General features: G+C 41.0%; 1 protein-coding gene across 2 annotated transcripts in view; it reads right to left on the bottom strand.

The window, feature by feature from the left end:
* The window catches only part of BIN4 (double-stranded DNA binding protein), a 320378-nt gene that overhangs the window by 113471 nt on the left and 180333 nt on the right, over positions 1 to 26574 (bottom strand). For both annotated transcript variants that reach the window (XM_089420488.1, XM_089420489.1), the window contains exon 9: positions 18384 to 18459. In XM_089420488.1, coding sequence (XP_089276614.1) covers positions 18384 to 18459 — 76 coding nt within the window. The remainder of the gene's footprint in view (positions 1 to 18383; positions 18460 to 26574) is intronic.

The raw sequence follows: 26574 nt of genomic DNA, 5'->3' as shown, positions 1-26574 counted from the left end.
CATTTGATGGAGATAATTATTGCATTGAATTCCTCTTTTCAAGAGGACCAAAATCAACCTAAAGATCACTAAATTTGGACAAGGAGAAATATGTTTTTGAAGTGAAGCCCACATGTGCAAATTGTCAAGGTTGGCCACACCATCATGTAGGCTCATGAAGCCCACACATGTGCAAATTGTCAAGGTCAACCACACCATCATGTAGGCTCATGAAGCCCAAGAGACATGTCTTTTGACCCTCATCAACTCATATAAATAAGAGTGACCTCCAACCTCATTTGGCACCTCATCCACTCAACACAATCTTCTCTCTCCTCATTCTATTGGTTCGTACAGCTCAGAAATAAAAGGAATCTCTCACACGTGCAAAGGGACAGGTGGTTGTTTCAGATTGGTCGAATTTCAAATTTATTGCAGGGCGTTGACCAACGTTGACTTGGGTGTATTTGACCTCCTTTGATGTGATTTTTGTGGGAAATTTCTATTTGGGCAAGCCGCATTATTTGGCACAAAAACCGAGAATTTCTGGTCTAGCTCACCACAGGTTTGACCATAGCAAGAAGTGCCGACTTCGACCAAGTTTGACTGACTATTTTGGGACTGCTTTGAGCTGACTTTGACCAGCAAGAGAGGTCGAGTTCCTCTCTCCTTTGACAGAGCTTCTTTGGAAGAGTTTTACCAGACTTTCACTGTTGTTGACTTTCTGATTAGGGCAGAATTTCACTGTTGTTGACTTTCTGATTAGGGAAAAATTTGATTGTTGATGACTAAGGGCAAAATCGCAGATTTGACAAGGTTGTTTTGGACAGTGGTGTTGATCATCTAATGTACTCTCTCTCTCCGTTGAACATTTAATATTTATAATAAGAAGAAATGATCAAGTGTTTTCTCCATCTTCGGGTTTTCCCTGGCTTGAGCCAAATTGTTGTGTTCTCTTGTCTTGGCTTGTCTTCTGCATTTATTGTTTATGTTCTATCTACAGTTACTGTCAATGTGATTATTGATTAATGTGATTGCTATTGGAAAATGTTAATTTTAGGCATGTTCTATGCTTAGAGAAATTTATTTCAATTTTCATAGTTAGCTCAATATCTTTTCCAGATTAGCAATCACATCAGCATTAAAGTAAATTGCAGAAAGAACATAAACATAGATCGCAGAAGACAAGGCAAGACAGGAGGACACGAGATGTGGCGCTAGCCAGGGACAAAGCCCATTGTGGGGGAACCCTTGATCAATTCTTCTTATATGTTCTCCAATAGTTTAGTAGAGAGAGAGAGAGATAGTACCTATGAAACCGGATTCGTTGGAAATGGGCTACGTGTCTGAATCCCACGAATCGGACACAATTCGGTGGAGATTCGAATCCCAGAATGGGACACGTCGTGTCCTAATGGGACATGATCGAATCCCGCACGTGTCACGTTAGGACACAACGTGTCACGATTTTGGGATTCGAATCCCAAAAAAGGGAAACCCGCGGGCATAAAAAAGTGTTGTTCTATCAGTCATTTACCATTTCTCTCTTTCAGTTTTGCATACATTGAGCTGTGGGCAAGGAGCTAAGGGTTTGGAGCAAGGAGCTAAGGGTGTGGAGCGTTCAGCAAGGAGATTCAAGCACCAGGTAAGTGCATTTCATCTCTATTTTTTTGCATTTCTATTACAGCAGTTTGTATATGAATTTTTTTACAAATTTGTGCATGTTTTGTTTATTTTTTTTACAGTATTCATGGCTCAATCAAGGGCAGCAGTTAGGAGCAAAGGAAGGGGAAGAATGTCTCCATTGGAGATGCCCCTCCTCCCTCAATATCATCAGAGTCTGCTGCAAGTAATGTTGAGGGAAGAGGAGGACCTAAAGACAGCACTGAGAAATATCCTTTGTGGAAATATGTCACAAGAGAGGATGGGACAAGCACCAAGAGGAAGGGAGGAGGCAATGTGCAATGGAGATGCAACTTTTGCCACATTTCTTTCAAAAGCACATATTACCATGTGAAAGGCCATTTGTTGGCTTTACCAGGTTGTGGAATTGGAGCTTGTAAAGTTGTTCCTTTACAAAAGAGGAAAGAAATGGAAAAGGAGTTCATTGTTGGTATGGCAAATGTGGCTGCAAAATCAAGAAAAACCAAGAATGAAGACCCCCTTCCATTTTTTAGGAAAGGCACCACCAAATTTCCATTTGAGAGTTCTATTGGGGGGCAAGCAGCAAAAAGAAGAGCAATTTCACTTGGTCCAATGTACAAGATTTTTCAAAAAGAGAAATGGGAAGAGCTTGATCTCACCATTGCCTTCTTTTTCTATCAAAACTTCATATCATTTAATGTTGCACGCTCACCTCTATTTATTGAGATGTGTCAAGCTCTAACTCACGGGTCTCCATCATGGTATGTGCCTCTTGGTTCAAAGAAGCTTAGAACCACATTGTTAACGAAGGCAAAAAAAGAGGTGCAAAAAATGCTTGAGCCTATTAAAGCATCATGGCCAACATTTGGGGTTAACATTGTTTATGATGGATGGACAGATCCAGCATGACACCCAATCATCAACTTCATGGTGTCTTCCTTGAATGGTCCAATTTTCTTGAAAGCAGTGGATACACTTGGAGAATACAAGGATGCACAATTTATGGGTGAGTTATTTATTAAAGTTATTGAAAATGTAGGTGTTGATTCTTGTGTGCAAATCATTACAGATAATGCACCTGTTTGCAAGGCTGTTGGCATGATTGTGGAAGCTAAATATCCACAAGTGTTTTGGACACCTTGCATTGTCCATTCATTGAACTTAGCACTAAAATCCATTGCTTCTAATGTGCTTTGGATTGGTAACATTATTGAGGATGCACGACATATCCGTAACTTTGTGCAAAATCATACAAATGCCCTCACTATCTACAAGGAGTACATCAATCTATCATTGTTTAAGATTGTTGATACACGGTTTGCCTCTTCATTCATGATGTTGAAGAGGTTGAGGGAGGTCAAGATCGCTCTTGGGGCCATGGTTATTTCTGAGTTTTGGTCGTTTTGGAGAAAGACAAATCAAGTAGCCTCTAAAAGAGTGAAGGACACAGTGCTAGATGATGCTTGGTGGGAGAGGGTAGATCTAATTATTCAGATCATGGACCCTATCATTTCTTTGCTTCAATTTGCAGATACACACAAACCCATCCTAGGAGAGGTTTATGAGGGATAAGTATCCATGATTGAGTCTGTGAGGAGCATTATTCTACATAGTGAGTGCCCTGAGTATGAGACATCACCAGAGGCCTTCTGTGGTACCATACAGGATATTCTTGTCAGCAGATGGGACAAGAATTGCACACCTTTGCATTGTTTGGCTCACTCATTGAACCCAAAATAATACAGCCATGAGTGGATGAATGGTTGACTTTCTCGCAGATTCCCTCCTCACATGGATGGTGAAATCTCACAGGGGAGGAAAGATGCATTCAGGCAGGTTTTCCAGGATAGAGCATCCCTTGATGAGGTGGAGGAAGCCTTTGCAAAGTTTTCCACTAGCACTGGTCAATTTGCAGGATATGATGTGATTAGAGACAGGGGGGCTAAGAAGCCCTATTCTTGGTGGGCAAATCATGGGGCAACAAGCCCTCCTCTTCGGCAGTTAGCCATGAGGCTCCTCTCTCAGGTGACTTCATCCTCTTGTTGCAAGAGGAATTGGAGCACATATGGGAATTTGTATAGTGTGAAGAAGAGCAGGCTTGAGCAGTCCAGGGCAGAGACAATGGTGTATGTGCACACAAACCTTCGTCTTATTTACAGGCAGAGGGGAGAGTGGTTGAGGGGAAAGACAAAGATGTGGGATGTCTTTCTTGATGATATGGGTCTGGACAACAATGTTGAGTTGGCATTGGCCAACATGGATCTCAATGATCCAGTGCTAGAGCCTGTTAGATTTGATGACGGTGATATTTTAGAGGGGTCATCCTCCACACCAGTAGATGCAGAGGCGACTATGGATACAGGGGAGGAGGAGGATGCAGAGGAGAGCAGTGGTGACCATGATGATGAGGACATTGATGCTGATTCTGATGATGACTATGAGGATTGTTTACTCATGAGTCATGGGCTACCTATTGCCTTGAGGCTTGTATACCTGTAGTTGTTTTATATTTTCTATTTCTATTTGCCATTAGCATTCCACTACCTATGTAACACATTTTGATTTGATGACTTAATGAGAAAACTACAGTTGTCAGTGTCTTTATCTTACTATCTTGTAAGTTGTCTTTCATTTATGAATCATGATTTATCATTTTATGTGACATGTATTTGAATTTTGTATGTACTATGCATGCTAATTGCTATAATGTTACTAACTTACTTTGTAAACACTAAATAGTAAAACTAACATCTAGATGAAGATCTATGTTTGAAATCAATGAATTTGTATCATTAATGAGAATTTGTGTAAGAAATATCTAATTTTTAATATATATATATATATATATAAAATAATATATAACGAATCGTACGTGTCCTGTTCTGAGGGGTCAACGTGTCTAAATCCGACTCTCGAATCCCCATATCCTACAAATCCCCGTGTCAGGTGACTTAGGATAGTACATATACAACAGAAGTCAACATTTTGACTTATCTAAAATTTAAATAAGAGCATAGATCATCTCTAAGTAGATGATACATAAGGTAGTTGAACTCAGTTGAAGACATACTACTTCAACTGATTCTCCATCGCCTTGTTGCACCTATCATTGTGCTCCTCCTCCTCATCATGTTGCACCTCACTGTGTTGCACCATGAGGCACCCATCATCACTATGTTGCACTTCAGCACATGCTCCCATCATTGGGCTGCACTCAATCATTATGCAGCACTATACCGTTGTTTCTAACACCATGTTGCATCAAGATATGTAGCTACATCCATAGGTTGTATCTTAACATGTTGCATCAACTGTTGTAACCCACCGTAATGCTTCATCAATATTATCCACCATGTGACCTTGTTGTCCCATGCATCTTTGCAGCACCATGTATCTTTGCAGCACTATGTAGCCCAGTTGCCCCATGTATCTTTGCTATACTAGTTACCTTGTTGTCCCATGTACATTGTTGCACTAGTTACCTCATTGTCCCATGTACATTGCTACACTAGATACCTTGTTGTCCCATGTACATTGTTGCAATAGATACCTTGATGTCCCATGTACATTGCTGCACTTGTTACCTTGTTGTCCCATGTACATTGCTGCACTAGTTACCTTGTTGTTCGATGTACATTGTTGCGCTAGATACCTTGTTGTCCCATGTACATTGTTGCAATAGATACCTTGTTGTCCCATCTTCCTTTGCAGCACCATGTGACCTTGTTGTCCCATCTTCTTTTGCTGCACCATGTGACCTTGCTGTTCCATGTGACCTTGTTGTCCCATCTTCTTTTGCTGCACTAGTTACCTTGTTGTTCCATGTACATTGTTGCGCTAGTTACCTTGTTGTCCCATGTACATTGTTGCACTAGTTACCTCATTGTCCCATGTACATTGCTACACTAGATACCTTGTTGTCCCATGTACATTGTTGCAATAGATACCTTGATGTCCCATGTACATTGCTGCACTTGTTACCTTGTTGTCCCATGTACATTGCTACACTAGTTACCTTGTTGTTCCATGTACATTGTTGCACTAGATACCTTGTTGTTCCATGTACATTGTTGCACTAGATACCTTGTTGTCCCATGTACATTGTTGCAATAGATACCTTGTTGTCCCATCTTCCTTTGCAGCACCATGTGACCTTGTTGTCCCATCTTCTTTTGCTGCACCATGTGACCTTGCTATCCCATCTTCCTTTGTTGCACCATGTGACCTTGTTGTCCCATCTTCCTTTGCTGCCAACACACCATACAAACGTTGCTATTTGTCACTTCATTATTGTTGTAATTTCTAGGACTCGTTAGGGCACACAACTGTCCCTAACCGTCCTCAAATCTGGCCCAGAATTTCCCTTATGAAATGCCGCCTACCCTAGTGTGAACAGACCTCATTTAGATGACTACGTCTAGGGTATTCTAGGACTGCAGCTAGGGCTTCCTTAGGACTGCGTCTAGGGCTTCCTTAGGACTGCTTCTAGGGCTTCCTGAGGACTGCGACTAGGGCTTCTTTAGGACAGCGGCTAGGGAAGATTGTTAAGCCTCCTTTCCTCCTGCGTCTTAGGGCTACTTCCTCCTAGATTTCTCTCACACTAAAACCCAAAACAAGTGGAGAGAAATCAAGAGAGAAGTATGTGTGAAATGACTCTCAAGTCATCTCCTTTTATACTAAAACGTTGATCACATGTGGGTGTTATTTAGTTGTTGGCCGACCTTGACGAATTGTCTTATAACACAAATAAATTCATCACTCCATGAATACTTATCGAAATTGGATGATCTTTAGATCAATCCTACACCTCTCGATGAGAGGGATACAAGAAAAATATCAGCTGCCATTAATAAGATGACCCACATGGAGTTTGGCCCTAGTTGCCAATTTTAACACTCCCTCTCAACTAGGGAGAACTCCATCTGTTGGTCCATCTGCCAGGCTGTACTATCTCTGCCATCAGTGCCCTCCAATACTCTGCTCTGTTGAGCTCTGTTCTGCTCTGTGTTGCTCTGTTGAACCATGAAGAAGAAGAATTGATCGGGAATGTCTCATACCATTCTCTACTGACCCTAAGTCAGTTTTATTGATCCCAGATAAATATCACAAGAGAGTGTCTCAAACCACTCATACTGATCCCAGATCAATGGAGGTCATCCTAAAATAGGGAGTATGGTAGATACGATGATGCGTCCATCGATAGTATTACTATGGTCCCTAACCCCATTTCCCTGCTCATTGGCCAGATGAGAGGTACTTCCCATGAGTCCTAGACTGCATGGGTAGGATGCCTCGACAGGAGAACCATTCATCCTATCCCTAAGTCACGTCAGGATATCACAAGGGAAGGCTGATCCATTCACCCTGGGGCCTGTACACAACGCACCATTAGGGGAGGGTGAGTCACCCTATGGTCGCGTGTTGCTCCAGTAGTACCCCAAGCCCCCCGGAGCTCCCAAAGCTCAATGCATGCAACATGAAGGACCCTCATAAGAAGGTCTCTCAACGACTCCAAGTCGTTTGGGAAAGTCACACATTTGACCTTTCACCGGGGTTTTGACAGAATGTCTGTGACCTGTGCATCAGTCTCAATGTGATAGAGCCTCCTCGCTCATCGACGTACCATATCCCAGATAAGGTAGTATCAAATGTCTATATACTGGAGCAATCATAGAATACGAGATTCCTCAACAATCGAATCCCCCCTGGTTGACATAGAAGATCACGGTCGTATCCATCATGTGTACAAACAACTCACTGAAGAGCTCCCGCAACCAGGCAGCTTCAGACGAGATCATACTCATAGCTATGTATTCAGTCTCAGCGGTTCTCAAAGCAACCGTCTTCTGCTTCCTGCTCATCCAAGATATCGAGCAGAACCCAAAGAGAATCAGCGCTTAGAAGTGCTCTTGAGATCCTCCAGATTGCCTGCCTAGTCAGCATTCGAATAATCATGCAGCTTCACATTTCCGATAGTGTATCTCAATTAATGAGAGATTGTGCCCCGAAGATATCTCAGAAGATTCTTGACACCAATCCAGCGAGGCTCAACCATATACGAGCTCATCATGCTAACTGCAAAACATATGTTCGGATGGAAATTCACCAAGAACATCAACGCGAATGAGTTTGTGAAACTCAAAGGCATTTCTCGAATCTGGTCTAGCATCACTACCATATAGCTTATGAAAGTTAAGATCCTCGAGGTAGTCACGGGCTTGCAGTTTACCATTCCACATCCAAAATCCAACTCCCTCTTACTTCTGCAAATGAGAGGGTCTGCACCTGGTAGAAATAGGTCGTCCTTAGAAGGTACCGGTATGATAGGTCTATCATCCACAACCTTCGAGCAAAGATTTGGATTGGCTTCACTCCCAGTGAATCTCAGCTTCATCAGACAGCCATCAATCCTCTCATACTATGCCCAGGGTGTTTTGCTTCAAGCCATAGAGGGGTTTGTTCCACCTGGATACATGATATTCCCGATCATGAATCTCAAACCCCTCTGGTTGTTCCAAACCTGTGGACCTGCTACATGAGGGGAATGGTCCCCTTGTAAGATTTTCCTTCCGTACATCTCGAACATGTACCTTCATGCTCTTCTTCAATTCAGGCATTCCTGTCACCATCTGACTCACATCGGGTAGGGCACCATAATAAGTAGACCTCCGGTGTTATAGATGAGATATGTCAATTGACATGATCCCCAATGGACCATCCTGCAACTTGATACAAATTGCCAACCCTAAAGCCATGAGTAAAAGCATTGTTGAAATTTTTTATTTTCAAACACATACCTTTCCATCGATGAATGCCACCCTGAAACCTTTGACTTCCATTGCTGAAATGGACACCAGGTTCTTCTTGCGATCAAGTACACAAAGGAGATCTTTGTAAATGAATCGAGTTACCCTCATTCAATTGAGGGGTAACATTCCAAGTATAGTCTCACCATTGTTTCCATCTCTACCAAATTAGAGAGATCACCCTTTTATCCAATGAAGTGCCTTGAACCACTACAATCAATAAGCCAGATTCTCACAGAATCTGAAGGAGGGCCAATACAAGATAACACTTCTTTATCTTATCAGGAACAACATTTGATTCTTCATACTTGGGGTTCCTTGCTTTCTTTGAAGAGTCCGTCGTTTCCTTGATGACTTGCATTGCCTATCATTCCTCCGATCATTGAAGATGTCCCTGGAATGATTGGTATCTTCATCAAGAGATGTTTCCCTGCCATTCGGACACTCCTTCGCATAATGGCCAAACTTATTACAAACAAGGCATCTATCTTTCTTTCCGCCCTTAGATCCAAAATTCCCATTGAAGTGATATTTAGGTGGGCCATTAGAAGCTTTCGCTATGCAATTTTGATAATATTCTCTGCTTCGACTTCACCCTTGGCAAATTTGAAGAGGGATGAGGAATCCATTGATCCTTTTGTCCTTTCCCAACTATCTTTGGTGCTTGCTCTTTCACTCTTGCTTGGGCTTTGTCTTCACCTCAGCTCTTATACCATGTTAATTTTAGGTATGTTCTATGCTTAGAGCAATTTATTTCAATTTTCATAGTTAGCTCAATATCTTTTCCAAATTAGCAATCACAACAACATTAAAGTAAATTGCAGATAGAACATAAACATAGATCGTAGAAGACAAGCCAAGATAAGAGGACACAAGATGTGGCGCTAGCCAGGGACAAACCCCAATGTGGGGAAATCCTTGATCAATTCTTCTTATATGTTCTTCAATAGTTCAGCAGAGAGAGAGAGAGAGACAGAGAGAGAGAGAGTACATATACAACAGAAGTCAACATTTTGACTTATCTAAATAAGAGCATAGATCATCTCTAAGTAGATGATACATGAGGTAGCTGAACTCAATTGAAGACATACTACTTCAACTGATTCTCCATCGCCTTGTTGCACCTATCATTATGCTCCTCCTCCTCATCATGTTGCACCTCACTGTGCTTCACCATGCTGCACCCATCATCACTATACTACACTTCATCACATGTTGCCATCACTGGGTTGCACTCAATCATTATGCAGCACTATATTGTTGTCTCTAACACCATGCTGCATCCAACTGTTGCATCTAGATATGTAGCTACATCCATAGGTTGTATCTTAACATGATGCATCAACTGTTGTAGCCCACCGTAATGCTTCATCAATATTATCCACCATGTGACCTTGTTGTCCCATGCATCTTTGCAGCACCATGTATCTTTGCAGCACTATGTAGCCCAGGTGTCCCATGTATCTTTGTTGTACTAATTACCTTGCTGTCCCATGTATATTGCTACACTAGTTACCTCGCTGTCCCATGTACATCGCTGCACTAGATACCTTGTTGTCCCATGTACATTGCTACACTTGTTACCTTACTGTCCCATGTACATTGTTGCACTAGTTACCTTTCTGTCACATGTACATTGTTGCACTAGATACCTTGTTGTCCCATGTACATTGCTACACTAGATACCTTGATGTCCCATCTTCCTTTGTAACACCATGTGACCTTGTTGTCCCATCTTCCTTTACTGCACCATGTGACCTTGTTGTCCCATCTTCCTTTGCTGCCAACACACCATACAAACACTATTATTTGTCACTTCATTACTGCTGTAATTTCTGGCACTGGTTAGGGCACACAATTGTCCCTAACTGTCCTCAAATCTGGCCCAGAATTTCCCTTATGAAATGCGGCCTACCCTAGTTTGAACAAACCTCATTTAGATGGCTACATCTAGTGTATTCTAGGGCTGTAGCTAGGGCTTAGGACTGTGGCTAGGGCTTCCTTAGGACTGCTTCTAGGGTTTCCTTAGGACAACGTCTAGGGCTTCCTTAGGACTACGTCTAGGGCTTCTTTAGGACAGCGTTAGGGTTTCTTTACGACAGCGTTAGGGCTTCTTTAAGACTGCGGCTAGGGAAGATTGTCAAGCCTCCTTTCCTCTTGCGTCTTAGGGCTACTTCCTCCTACATTTCTCCCACACTAAAACCCAAAACAAGTGGAGAGAAATCAAGAGAGAAGTGTGTGTGAAATGACTCTCAAGTCATCTCCTTTTACACTAAAACGTTGAGCACATGTGAGTGTTATTTAGTTGCTGGCCGACCTTGACGAATTGTCTTATAACACAAATAAATTCATAACTCCATGAATACTTATCGGAATCGGATGATCTGTAGATCAATCCTACACCTCTTGATGAGAGGGATCCAAGAAAAATATCAACTGCCATTAATAAGATGACCCACATGGAGTTTGGCCCTAGTTGCCAATTTTAACAGAAAATAAGTGGAAATTATCATTGAGCTAATAAAAGTGTTGGACACAAATTGTCATTGATGTCAATATGGCAATATTCAAGGAAGGAGACAGAGCCAAGGAAGAGGAGCACACAGCTATCGGGAGCTATCAGGAGTCCATAACATTATCGGTGGCCAAAAACCATATAAATATGCATTTTTAACGCAAACAGAGCTATCAGAGGCGGAAGACTTAGACTCATATGCCAAAACAGAGCCATCAGAGGAAGCAGATTACACAATCGGGAGCTATCGGAGGCAAAATCCATATATATATATATATATATATATATATATATATATATATATATATGCATTAACAGCTATCGGAGCAACAATGCCAAAGGAAGAACTATCGAGAGTATAGCATATGCCAAGAGTATAACAGAGGAGTACAAAGAGCGGAGGAGCATATATAGATATATATATATATATATATATATATATATATATATATATATATATATGCGATATAATAACACGGACCCGCGACTCCATTATAAACTGCCTTAATATAATATCGCTTCCGCTATGTCGCTAGTCTCAAAGGGCTGTCACCCCCGAAACCTCCGATTGCGATAAGGCTGCGGACCCGACAGGGATATTAACTTCTGTTTATTTTTATATCGCATCCGTCACATCGGGATTATGTATCGAGAGTGGTAAAGTAAAACCCCCGATTTGTGATTGTCGATTGCTGCGACTACCGATAGCGATATCGCATCGGACCTGATCCTATGCCCCTTTGCGATCGCCGATAGCGATATCGCATCAGACCTGTGCCCCTTTGTGATTGCCGATAGCGACATCACAACTTGGTTTAATACTATATCGCGTCCATAGGAGGATCGGCCTGTCGGCCATCAGCGGAGTATGGGTGCTGATATATAAAGGACCTCACGAATTGTCGATTGCGATTTAAGTTGTAGACCCGATACAGTATAGTTGCGGGTGAATTAATATTGAAGTCCGCCCTTAGCCTTTTCGCCTAATTTTGCTCTTATTTCCCGTGTATTTACATATTTGTCTTGCGCGTGGTTTGAAGGGCCAAAATGCATATGATAACGGCTCCGATAATTCAGGAGGCCTGAATGATTGTTCAGTAGGCAGAACGATGCTGGTCGCAATTACAATGGTAACGTGACATGTGGGCTCGCCCTGATGGTATAGTCTCTCCAAATGAAAGCCTCCGTAAACACTAAAGTCCTGTGAGCATGAATAGACAGTGGAAACCAGAAGCTGGGAAGCTGAAGAAGCACGATGAGACAGAGGAAGCTACAGCAACAGACAAGCCAGTGTTGAGGAAGCTGAAGCAGGCGAGAAGGAAGACAAAAAGCCAGCGAGTAAGAGGAAACGTATGGACAGAGGCATGGGAATGCATAAAAGCAGCAAAAACAGAGGACTATAGTGGCTGTTATTGTGGTGAAGAACCAGAGTATGAGAGAGTGGAAGCAGCAAAGGCAAAAAGGATCAGCAGAAGCTGAATAGAGTGCAGCAGCATACCAGTGTACACCAAGGATGGGTTCGAGCCCAAGAGGTTGGAGCCTCAGTACTGAAACAGGACTAAGGTCATTAGGGGTAGGTGCTCCTAAGTGCTGAACCACTGCTAAACAGAGTTGATGCTCTGGAGGTTGGAGCCTCACTGAAGTCCAAGTTGGAGCTTGGGAACTTTTCACAGTCAGATATATATTTATATTGTATTTATTTCATTGCACTGTCTTGAGTTTTTTTAAAGAAAGCATGTATTCCAGCTGTTGATTTCTGCGTTCTAAGTATACATATACATATCTATATATGCTTTTGGCAATCACTAGAACAATAAAAAATTAGTAAGAAATACCAATTCACCCCCCCAGTATTTCCAACAATTGGTATCAGAGCAGGCTTCTTCATACTAGCCTAACAGCTTGAAGAAGGATCCGCAGCCATGATGAGAAATCACGAAGCATCAGGAAAACCTCCTTTGTTCGATGGCACTAACTTTGGTTTCTGGAAGAAAAGAATGACCTACTACTTAATGTCCCTTGGACCTGAAGTCTAGCATTTTGTTCAAAATGAATACCAAACGACTTCCACTCTTCCAACAGACCAAGACGACAGGAAAGCCTACATCGCTAATGCAAAGGCCATGAACTCCATCACTAGTGGAATCACTGATTCCGAGTTTACAAAAATTTTGCACTGTACCTCTGCCAAGAAATGTGGGAGAAGCTAGTTGGCCTGTACGATGGAGACTCAAAAGTCAAAAAGGCAAAGCTTCAAACTCATAGAAGACAATTTGAAAGTTTGAGGATGGAAGATGAAGAAGATATTGCAGCATACCTCCTCCGAGTAGCTGAAGTGGTAAATTCCCTAAAAGGATTGGACGAAAAAGTTGAAGAAAGTACCATTGTTCAAAAGGTATTAAGGTCTCTTCCAGACAGATTTGACTCCAAAATAAGCGCTATAGAAGAAGCAAAGGATCTAGATACCCTCAAAATGGATGAACTCCATGGAATTCTCACTGCCTATGAAATGAGGAAAGGTGGCCCAAGCTCCAAAGATGTAGCATTCAAGGCCTCAAAGTCAAAGAAGGGGAAAGAAAATAATGACTGTAGTGACGAGACAGATGTGGAATCCGAATTGGCTCAATTTGTACGAAAGCTAAAGAGAGGATCTAAGCTTAAAGGCAAGTATCCTCTTATTTGTTTTAAATGTGGTAAAATACGTCATTATGCAGCAAAATGTCCTCATAAACATGACAGTGATGATGGAGGAAATTCTAAAAGAATGGCACACAAAAAGAAAGGGTTCAATAAGAAAAATTTCTTCTCCAAGCAAGATGAGTCTGATGAGGATGAGTTTATGGTCATCAAAAAGAAATCAGATGAGGAAAGTGATCATGATGAAAGCCAAGAAGCATTACTCATGGCACTCGCAGATGATGATGACTCAGGGCTGCAAGGAAATGTAGATGAACTGTTAATCAGCACCATTGAAGATAATGAGAAACTACGGAACAAAATCATTTCTCTCAAAGTGGAAAATGAGGAAATAAGAAGGAAAGAAGATCTCTTGGAAGCAAAGCTTAAAGAAAAAGAAGAGACTTGTGAAGAACGTGAGGCCGAAATAGTGTCTCTAAGAAAGGAGTTGGAGCAAATTAAAAAGGGCTGTAAAAGCTCTCATATACTTGAGACTATTCTGAAAAATCAAAAACCTCAACATGACAAGTCTGGAATAGGTTTCAAGGGAGAATCCTCGAGCCCTAAGAATAGTGCGAAAAGCTATGCCAATGCACTTTCCTGCAATCCAAAAGATGAAAAAGTATGTTGTCAAAGGTGCATCCCAAATCCCAAGAATGAAGACAGAATTACTCCAAAGAAGAATGTGGAGTCGAATCATGGACACTACAGCAAATACAAACCTATACTCCACCAAGGGCCTATCGCAAATCCAATGAACGAGGGAGGAGTAATTCCCAGGAAGGAAATCGACTCAAACAGAGGTTGCTTCAACAAGTACAAAACCATCTTTCTTGGACACTGCTTTCACTGTAAAAAATTCGGTCATCAAGCCAGACATTGTATGGCTCGCAGAAGTGAAAGGACAAAACTAAAGGACCAAACAATCAACTCATATGCCCCCAAAAGGCAGGTACAAATCAAAACCTTCAATTCATTTGATCCCTTGACCAAATTTGATCTGATTCGCTCTTTCTGCTACAATAATGGACGCTATGAACAAGATTGCCCTCTCAAAGGAAGAAAGACGAGTAGCAAGAACTCTAGCATGGACAAATGCAGCTTGGCTCTATATGCTCAAAATAATGAAAACCAGTGGTTTGTAGATAGTGGGTGCTCCAGACACATGACAGGAGATAGAAGGAGGTTTGTCTCACTGAGTAAAAAGGAAGGGAATGTGTCCTTTGGAAGTGGATCAGGCAAAATTGTAGGAAAAGGAACAGTTACTCTTATCAATGGAAAAGGAAAAGCTCAAGATGCTCTGCTAGACGGGCTCAGACACAACCTCCTGAGTGTCAGCAAAATCTGTGATCAAGGACATAAGGTCGTTTTCAACACCAAAGACTGTGAAATAAGGAACTCTGCCTTAGGGAAACTTGTGGCAAAAGGGGTGAGAACATCAGACAACATTTACATTCTGAACAAGATTCAAGAAAATAAATGCTACTTAAGTCAGACAGATGAGAGTTTGCTGTGGCACAAGCGACTTGGACATACAAGCTTCAAAAATCTGATTAATATTAGCAAGATCAAAGTTGTACGAGACATCCCAAGGTTGTTCAAACCAAATCAAGCAGTGTGTGGGCCATGTCAACATGGAAAGCAGACTAGAACCAGCCACAAGACAAAGGAACACTGTACATCGAAGCCCTTGGAGATCATCCATGCTGATGTTTGTGGACCAACTAGAAATAAAGCACTCCAAGGAGAAAGGTACTTTGTGTTATTTGTTGATGATTATACTAGAATGATGTGGCTCTATTTCATAAAGTATAAATCTGAAACTTTTGAGTGTTTTAAGAATCTAAAAGCCCTTGTAGAAAATGAAAATGATTCAAAAATTAAGTGCCTCAGAACAGACAGAGGAGGAGAATTCACATCAAACGAGTTTAGTGAGTTCTGTAATATTCATGGAATTAAAAGGGAATTCTCGACTGCCAGAACACCTCAGCAAAATGGGGTAGTTGAGAGAAGAAACCGAACAGTCCAAGAAATGGCAAGAACTATGCTATTAGCAGAAGACTTAGAACCTAAATTCTGGAGAAAAGCAGTAGGAACAGTTGTCTATACACTGAATCGAACTCAATTAAGACCAAATTGTGAAAAAACTCCTTATGAGCTATGGAAAGGAAGACCTGCTTCGGTGAAGTACTTCAAGATCTTTGGAAGCAAGTGCTTCATAAAAGTAAATGATGGCTAACCCAGAAAGTTTGATTCTCGGGTTGATGAAGGGATATTTCTTGGATACTCTACACGGAACAAGGCTTATAAGTGCTACAATTATCGACTGAAGAAAATAGTGGAAGGCATTGATGTAAAGGTTGATGAAGATCTTCCAGAAAGGGAACTTGAAGAACATGAAGATGACTCTCTCATTGAAGAAGAAGAACCTAAAGAGGAAGAAATAGAAAAGGAAGAAGAAGAGGAAAGAGAACCACCTAATACCCCTTCAAAGATGAAGTATGTCCAAAGACATCATCCAGAAGAGCAGATCATTGGTGATAGAGATGAAGGTGTGCAGACCCGAAGAAGGATAACACGGACCCGCGACTCCATTATAAACCGCCTTAATATAATATCGCTTCCACTGTGTCGCTAGTCTCAAAGGGTTGTCACCCCCGAAACCTCCGATTGCGATAAGGTTGCGGACCCGACAAGGATATTAACTTCTGTTTATTGTTATATCGCGTCCGTCGCGTTGAGATTATGTATCAGGAGTGGTAAAGCAAAACCCCCGATTTGCGATTGCCGATTGCTGTGACTGCCAATAGCGATATCGCATCAGACCTGATCTTGTGCCCCTTTGCGATTACCGATAGCAATATCGCATCAGACCTGACCCTGTGCCCCTTTGCAATTGTCGATAGCGACATCACAACTTGGTTTAATACTATATCGCGTCCATAGGAGGATCGGCCTGTCGGCCATCGACGAAGTCATAGGTGTTGATATATAAAGGACCTCACGAATTGCCGATTGCGATTTAGGCTGTAGACCCGATACAGTATAGTTGCAAGTGAATTAATATTGAAGTCCGCCCTTTAGCCTTTTCGCCTGATTTTGCTCTTATTTCCTGTGTATTTACATATTTGTCTTGCGCACGGTTTGAAGGGCCAAAATGCATATGATAACGGCTCCGATAATTCAGGAGGCCTAAATGATTGTTCAGTAGGCAGAACAATGCCAGTTGCGATTACGATGGTAACGTGACATGTGGGCTCGCCCTGATGGTATAGTCTCTCCAAATGAAAGGCTCCGTAAGCACTGAAGTCCTGTGAGCATGAATAGACAGTGGAAACCGGAAGCTGGGAAGCTGAAGAAGCACAATGAGACAGAGGGAGCTACATCGACAGACAAGCCAGTGGTGAGGAAGCTGAAGCAGGCGAGAAGGAAGCCAAAGAGCCAGCGAGTAAGAGGAAACGAATGGACAGAGGCATGGGAATGCATAAAAGCAGCAAAAACAGAGTATAGTGGCTGTTATTGTGGTGAAGAACCAGAGTATGAGACAGTGGAAGCATCAAAGGCAAAAAGGATCAGCAGAAACAACGGAAGTTGAATAGAGTGCAGCAGCATACCAGTGTACACCAAGGTTGGGTTGGAGCCCAAAAGGTTGGAGCCTAAGTACTGAAACAGGACTAAGGTCATTAGGGGTAGGTGCTCCTAAGTGTTGAACCACTGCTAAACAGAGTTGGTGCTTTGGAGGTTGGAGCCTCACTGAAGTCCAAGTTGGAGCTTGGCAACTTTTCACAGTCAGATATATATTTATATTGTATTTATTTCATTGCACTGTCTTGAGTTTTCTTAATAAAAGCATTTATTCCAGCTGTTGATTTCTGCGTTCTGTGTATACATATACATATCTATATATGCTTTTGGCAATCACTAGAACAATAAAAAATTAATAAGAAATATTGATTCACCCCCCCCCCTTCAATATTTCCAACAAAAAGGACAATGAAGAAATTGTTGTACGCATAGAACATACCATTGTTATCTAAAATTAACACTTCTCCTTGAATTCACTCTTCTTCTTGCCTCTTTTTCTTGTAGATCAAACTTGTGTGAATGCTCCTCCAAATGAGTCGAACTATCTCTATTTATATTGCTTCCATAGGGTCAAAATCCCTTTAATTGGGCCGACTTGGTGATGAGGTGTAAAATGATTGTTTGACTCAAAATAAATTTCTTTACATGATACAAAAGCCCAAGAAGGGTCTAATTAATGTGACAATGACTCTCATGACTCAAGACAAAACCTAGAAGCCTTCAATGGAGGCTATGACCTAGAAAATAAATAAAGGAGCAGGAAACCTATGCTTCAAAAATAACTTTTCTTTTATAAATAAATTTCGTTTTTTTTCTTATGACAAATACATTGCATCATGACTCAAATACAATTATGAAGACCAACACCAGTTACATTCTTCAACAAGATCAACTAAGATCAATATCATTCGAGACAAAATCCATTAAAGTGTCATAGTGGACCATATTCAATGTTAGGGGCACAAAATTAGTTCACACAAATTTGTCTTATATGGTCTTTAGATCCATCTTTGTGGTTTTTTCATGATGTGTTGTTTCCATTACTATTTGAGAAAGAAAAAAAAACAGAACAAAATTAATTTTTGAAACCTCGAAAATAAATTCATAAACAAAATAAGGAAAATGAACACATATAACCCCCTATTCTAGTAAAAATATCAGCTCTGGTTCAGCATTACCTTCAACCATGGTTTCAGTTTCATAGACATTAGAATGTGGCTGCAACTGGACAAAGTCATCCATAATGGCCTCAATCTGAAATCAATAGAAAAATTAAAATAATAATTTCGAACGTTAGTGTATACAAAGAGCAAAAGTTTACAAGAGAGAGAACTTTCACAATTGTGGTTGCTAGTAAATTTGAGGTGAACTATGAAAAATTATTCATCAAAAATAGTAGTAAACATCTACAGTCATGAATAAAATTGTTTTAGGGTTGAGCTTTAGTTAAATTTCCTTGACAAAACTTCAGTAAGTTAACTGCTAACACTGTCATTTCGACAATCCAGGTTAGGCATCCCTAAATAAACTATCTTCATAATAAGAAGTATAAGTTATGTCCCCTTCCACCCACCCTGAATGTTGGGTTAACATATATATGAATGTAAAGATCAAAGTTTGGTCATCTGGAATGTTATTGTTGAGATTACAGATACAAACCACAAGAGAAGGGACTCAGATCTCAAAACAAGAAAAACAACTAATCTGTAAATACATGCTATAGGTAATCAATCTAAAAATTCAGTCTCTAGCATGGTCCAAATAAGGATATACAATTGAATGTTGGAATTCTCAGGAACTCTATAGATAATAATTTGATGAAGGGGAGAGTTGAGCAAAGGAAACTGGAGAACCTGCTTTATCTACTACAAATTGGACAAAAGATAATGGAGGCCACTTTTTTGAACTGGGAAGCACACCTATGAGCTCTTTCTCTTTACCATGAACATTAGTTTTTGGTTCAGTCTATTAACTTTGCCTTTCTTTCAATCGGGTCAGTAGGCCACCATATGTTCTGAACATCTAACCCAACCTTAGTCAGGAAATATTCTTGTATGTAAATAAGACATTGGATTGTTTTTTCACAAATTTTGGCAAACTAGTCTTGGGACAACAACATAATGTAATTCCTCTGGCTATTGATCCTTAGTATGTAAATCAGAATAAATCATGAGTGTTTCACCAGGCTGACTCATAACTGTGGTCAGAAGGAAGTATAGAAAAAGCATAGTGAATCACCTGTTAATTTTTATTGTAATAGGAAGCTAATTTACTGAGCAAAATATCAAGAACCATTTAGTGCTAAACCAGTAAGTTGAAAAATAAAAAAATAAAATTGCTTGTGATAGATGATTAACATTTTAAGAAATTTCCATCAATGTCAAATGGATGGAGTTTCATGTAAGGGATGGGACACCCCTGTCATGCCTGTTGATTTTCGAGGGCACGGCTACAAATAAAATTTTTCTTCTACATGATAACTACTTCCAATGATCAGTTAGCATTAATTAATTTGAAATCATAAAGCAGTTATACAGAAGAAAATATCAACCACTAAACCATGAAAGAGCAGTAAAAATAACCATGAAACCAAGAGACAAAAGACACAGAAATTAGGCCTGAGGCCAGGGCAAAACCCACAAGGGGAAAACCCAAAAATTCTTCCTTATGAGAGAGAGAGAGACCATAGTTCATCAATAAATCAGAAACAGCATCAAGAGAATTGCCAACCCAACACCCAAGAACAAGATGAAATCCCAAGCCCTTCTTTTCTCCTGAAATTCGCTGGATCAGAGATAGACAAGATCAATTCGATGTGTACAAATGAGGAGAGATCTCCCTTATATAGCCTGTTGCAGGAGGTTGAATGAGTGCCTTTTGGAGCCTTAGCTGACTTGAAATAATTGTGAGGCCGACTTTGAATATTTTGGACACAAAACATAAATTCAAATTTTTCAATTTCTCACACATGATAAAAATACAGAGCATGGCTACAATTTTGAACACTCCCTCTTAGCTAAGGAGGTATTCTCATTCTTTCTCATGTATATGTCTCATCATAAGGAAAGCAAATAGCATCACAATCTAATCTCAACACTCCCTCAGCCAGAGAGGTATTCTTCAGGTTGCACCATAGATCACATCTAAGTAGAACAAGGTGTCTCGATCGAGAGAAGAAGAATGATCCACAACCGATGATAAGGGAAATTGATTTACCACAACCAAGTCCATGGCAGTCATATATGACCTTGGTAAAGATCACACACACCCTATGGTCTCCAAGTCAAGCTCCATGACCTAAAGGAGTATATCATAGATCTCATCTCATCTCATCTCGGAAGAATGATCCACAACAACAATAGGGGAGATCGATTTACCACAACCAAGTCCATGGCAGTCATATATGACCTTGCTAAAGATCACACACCCTATATCCACTGACTGATCGTCACCCAACTTGATCCTCAGTGATCAAGTGGTAGAACACCTGCATCCAACACTTGGGGGAGATCAATTTACCAAAACCAAGTCCATGGCAATCGCGTTAGACCTTAGTAAAGATCATGCATACCTAAGTCTCCTCACCCACTGGCCGGATGGGTGGCAATCCCTACAAGCTTAACCATCTCAATATGGCCCTTGGTCAATAATGACACGAAGGTGACTTGAGGGTAAGATGCATACTGGGGTATGTAATCAGCCAAGTCCATTGCTTCCAAGGAGTACTCTCACACGCAGAAGCCTCACTACTCATCCCCCCCGCCAACCAAGTCCATGGCTAGTCAAAACACTCGGGAAGAGCATATGCTCAGTCTTCTCAATCAGTGGCTTTTCCTCTCAAGGAGGGATACATTCTCCTGCACTCTAATTTGGTCTTTGAAGAATAAGAACTTTACTTTAGGCAATGGCTTGGTGAGAATATCTGCAACCTACTCATTTGTCAAGATGTGTTGGAGACTCATTGCTCCTCTTTGTACCATGTCCATGATATAGTGGTGCATGATCTTAATGTGCTTTGACCTATCATGAAACACTAGATTCTCTGAAATTTTGATCCCGCTTTGATTGTCACAGTATATCACAGTCGTACCACGCACATGATCAAACAGCTCTACAAGGAGCTTTTGCAGCCACGCTGCCTCACAGCTAGCCATACTAACTACAATATACTCTGCCTCGGTTGTACTACAACCAATAGATCTTTGCTTCCTGCTCATCCAAGAAATTTTGGCAAATCCCAGTCTAAAACAACGCCCTGATGTGCTCTTACTGTCTGAAACACTCCCAGTAGACAACAATATCCAACTATTCATTCATCTTTAGCTGGGGCTACTCACAGAAGAAAATATTGGCACTCTTCTTATCAGCAGAAAAGTGTGCCATAGTCGAATCCATAAGACAATAAGAGGTTTCTCACAGAAGCTAACATGAGCAACCACGATCGGATCCAACAAACAATAAGTGGCTTGTTATAGAAGCAAACATCAACAACCAACTTCACAGATCAGCTACGTTTTCAGCTTCAATCATGCTACATGGAGCAAGACGATCCATGTCATCAACACAACACCTAGAATACAACTAGTCCAAATAGAGTCAATCGGGGATTCAAAATCAACAACAGAGCCTCGAATCTTCTTCAAATTTTTCCTCAAACAAATGTCCATGGACTACAATCCATTATGCCACAACCTCAACAGAAATTTCACCAGGCTCATGCCATACTTTCAATCTTATAATTCTTCAATCAACAACCTCTTATACTGGACAAAGAGGAACTCAGTCCTTTTCAAAAACATATAGCAGAAACGTCACGGGCTCTTCTTCAGCATATTTGGATCAACATTAGTCTTCAAGACTTCAAGTCATGTTCTGAACCAACTTATTTATATCAGGTTGATTTTTTTGCTCCCTCTGAGTCGAAAGCCCATCCAATCACAAGCCTTATTGTCACTTGTTCTTCCATCCATTTCCAATGATTGCCACATCTAGGAAGTCTTCATTATGTACTTGCAATCCCTGCTAGAGGCCATCGAAAAAAAATATAGCCAAGCAAGATATACAAAGACAAGAGACTCATAATGAAACAATAATAGAAGCAGTTAAGAAAGTACTTATCTTCTTGAGAATGTGTCAACTCCCTCTTGATCTTCACTTTCTCAGATCTAGTCAACCTTGTTCCCATCATTATCAATCTTATCAAGGAGCTCACATCAAGGAGTCCACTTCATCATCATCAAAGAGTTGACCTTGTCCACATCATAATTAAGGACTACACATCATTAGTGACGATAAAGGAAACAAAAGAAATTCAAGATACTTATCTTTTGAGAACATGACAGCTCCCTCTTAATCTTCAGCCTTCTTACATTCAACCTACAAACCATACTCATCATCAAGATGTCAAATCTTCTAGAAGCTATGGTTTCATCTTTCAAGCAAAAACACTCAATCCCTTTTGTCTTGATAGGGTTAACATTAGATTGGCTAGGGTTTCAACTCCAAACCCTAATAATTCTTATCATTATCATACTTCAACATTTTCAATATCTGTGATCCTAAGGTTTCACAAATCCTAGGGATTTCCTCCCCAAACCCCTTACTAGGGTTTTGTAAACCCAAAATATTCCAAGCATTCAGTCAGACATTCAAATTTTGAACCTTAGATTTTGTGATTTCATAAAAGTCTCAATATCCTTAGCAATATTTTGATCAAACTTCAAGCTTAAACATGAGACAGCTTAGGAAATGGAGTAATTTTGACTATATTTCCATTGTCTAAAGGTGCATGCTTCAGATTGTTGATTTTTGTAGCTTGGGAGGTACTCCAAGCCTTGAGGATTGAAGGTATGGAGGAAGGAGCTCCACAAGTGGCCTTGTGGGCTTGAAACCCAAGCTTGGGGTTTTGCACACATCGATGTTTGGACCAAAATTGTGACAAGACTTTGACATGTGGTGGATGGAGACGATAGAGGATATTGAGATGAATCCAATGCATCAAGAATCATCGAATTCCGAGTTGTCAAAGTGGAGTTATGAATTTTTTAAGTTAGAGTGTGGGCTTGTGCATGAAGAGATCAAGTTGGCCTAGTGTTAAGAGGCCTAATGACAGCTAGACAAGCCCTAAAGGGTAGTCGTTGGAGCCCTTGTGAATCCTATATAAGGAGGCATTATGTGAGGTTATGAAACAGATCCTTGGGCAGAAGATAGAGCTCGCTTTAGGTGAGGGAGATCTTTGAATTAGTCGCAGGCCTAGGCAAACTCCAAGTGAAGGGAAAGGAGGCTATGTTTAGCGTCCTTCATGACTGTTTTGGAGGCCGAGTGTATTGAAGGTCAGGCCGAGTAGGAAAGGGTGGTTTCTGGACTTGTTTGGGTTGTGTTTGAGGTGCTTTGGTGGATGGTTATCATCCTTTAAGGGAGCCACAGATCTGGGTTGAAGGTCGCAGCCCTAGATCACAGTTGTGAGGGGTAGTGGGTTTGTTCAGAGGGTTGGAAATAAGCCCAGAATCTAGCATATTGAAGCAACACTTTGTTGGATAAGGTTGTCATTGATGTCAATATGATGTCATGTCCAACATTGTTGAAGCTAACCCTATGTGTCATTGATGATGACAAATGCTAGAATCACTTAAGTTAATATGATGTCAAGCCATTAATGAAGTTAACCCCAGGGAAATTAATATAGTTGAAGATAAAGGAAAACCTAACCTTAGATGTTGTGCATTTATGTCAAAAAATTGCTGAAGATGTTAAAGATACCCTAAATCCATATATGAAACTCTAGATTCATTAACCCCAGGGGAATTAATATAGTTGAAGATAAAGGAAACCCTGACCTTAGATGTTGTGCATTTATGTCAAACACTTGCTGAAGATGTTAAAGATACCCTAAATCCATATATGAAACTCTAGATTCATATGCTACATGCACGAAAAATACTAAATAAATATGAAGCCTTACACACATAAATGATGCCCAACTAACCTTGCAAATGAAGAGCATTTAAGGAACAATCTTGGAAGGCCCTTATACAAGAATTCTTGAATTTGAGGCAATCAAGAACATGAAGAGGGCACAGACATAATGACATGAAGGCAAGGGCATGAATTGTGAAGACAATTAACGAAGAAATCCATCCATGAAGAAGGAGCCCATCCATGAAAGAATATTGTTGTCCTATAATTCTTCACCAATAAATGACCAGTCTCATTAAAAAATGTTTTTTACTACCTTAGAGGCAGAATTTCTCTATGAGCCCTAGAGGTTGGAGCCTCGAAAATACAAGGTCGGTGCCTTGGAAGGTAGGGTTGGAGCCCTAGAGGATCATAATCCTCAAGAGACCAGGTCGGAGCCTGAACCAGATATAGGGTTGGTGCCTCAAAATTGACAAGGTTGGTGCCTTGGGAAGTCCAAGTCAGTGCTTGGCATATTATAGGTTAGAGCCTGGGAGATTGAAGATGGGTGTCTTCATCTAGGGTTTGGAGCCTCTAAACGCAAGGTCAGTGCCTTGAGAAGATAGGGTCGGTGCCCTAGAGGTTGGAGCCTCACAAAAGTCCAAGTTGGTGCTTGGCAACAGGTTGGAGCCTAAGAGTTTGAAGATCGATGTCTTCATCTAGGGCTGGAGCCCTATATACATTGTACTTGCTTCATTGTAAAGATTATATTAATAAAAGCATTTATTCCTATTGTTCATTTTGTGTTCTAAATATAAGTGATCTAACTGGTAAAAGTAACAATTGAAAAGAAATACTGATTCACCCCACCTCTCAGTGTTTCCAACAATTTGTATCAGAGCAGGTACCTTCACTAAAAGCCTAACAGCTTGAAGGTTGATCATTAGAACACAAATAGCGAAGCCAAGGAAGAAAGTCTCCAATCCTCCTAAAGATGTGTCTCCCTCAACCACTGAAATTGAAGTCAATCAATTTGTGAAGGCTCCATTGTTCAATGGAAACTTTGATATATGGGAGGCAAGAAGGAGGAATTTCTTAAAGACTCAAGGTATTGAAGTCTGGAAATTGGTGATTGTTGATAGCATGATGGATGGAGAATCCAAGGAACATAATACAAAAGCAATGAAAGCAATCTTGAATGGGCTACCAGATTCTATGAAGGCCAATTTTGAAAAATGTTCGTCACCAAAAGGCATAGGGGATAAACTTCATGATCTGGACTCAAAAGGAGCATTGACAATGATCTCTAGTCAAGAAAATGATGGAAAACAAGAAGGAAATCCAGAGCCGATCAAGGAAGCTGAAGATAAGAGTGATGACATCAATGCTAAAGAATACCTAGAAGATGAAGCGAATAAAGAAGATTTTGAAGAAGATCTCCTCACTAAGCTTATGGCTGCCATGGAAGAGATTAACAATTTGAAAAAGGAAAATGGGGAACTTAAGAAGAAAGCGCAAGTTGGTGACCAGGACAAGACAAGGAAGGAAGTTGACCTTGTCAAGCTTCAAGTACAAGAAAGAGATGAGGAGCTCACCAAGAACATACACTGCAAAACCAGTCTCTCGTCACACAATCTCCTCATATGCAACAAGAACAAGAACAAGACCAAGCACACACGCAACATCAATATGTCGAAGCACAGGGCATGGCCGTGCCCCCACAGCCTCAGTAGCACCAGGGATCGGTGGCAGTGGGGCCAAGGCCTGCGCCGACTTACAGAGTAGTCAATGCCATAATAGATAAAAAGGAGGATGGGCCGGCGTCGAGATGCGGGCATACGCTAACCGCTGTGGCAGCTGTCGGGGATGAGGGCAGTCCTGGATATATTGGTCCTCGTTTGATTTTGTTCGGAGGTGCCACTGCTCTGGAGGGCAATTCTGCGGCTACCGGACCACCGTCCTCTGGTGGGAATGCTGGAATTACTTTGAAAGCAATTGCAGACGGACCCGACAGTGCCCCGGAACCGGCTTACATGGCAACGGTGGACGAGGTCTCGAACATCCGCCGTGAATTCCTACCGACTTCAACGACCGCAGTAGCAGAGCAGCAACACAACAAGGACCCCGTGGAAGCCGAAACGCCACTGTCCAAAGATTTCAACAACAAAGGTCCGCTAAAGAACTTACAGCAGTGCCACAATATAGGTGAGAATGTATATAGCCCCAGCGATATTGCATTAGAAACAGATTTTGCTTTCTGGACATCCCAAATTAGACAGATTATGAGGAAAATGGAACACCTAGAGGCGGAAAATCGCAAGCTGCGAGCCGACATCGGCACTTTGTCAAACAGAGTTCTATTGGTAGAGGGAGACAACGCATCTATCAGAAAAACACTGCAGGAATACCAAGAACAAAGTGCGGGGCAAAATTCCGACGAGATTTTACAGGCAAAAATCAAAGATCTTAAAAGCA

This window comes from Pinus tabuliformis, chromosome 4_1 (assembly GCF_031772625.1).
Source record: "Pinus tabuliformis cultivar Carrire ecotype Pingquan chromosome 4_1, CPIR1, whole genome shotgun sequence".
Lineage (NCBI taxonomy): Eukaryota > Viridiplantae > Streptophyta > Pinopsida > Pinales > Pinaceae > Pinus > Pinus tabuliformis.
The sequence above is the reverse complement of the archived record's forward strand: the minus strand, read 5'-3'. Positions and strand labels throughout refer to the sequence as shown.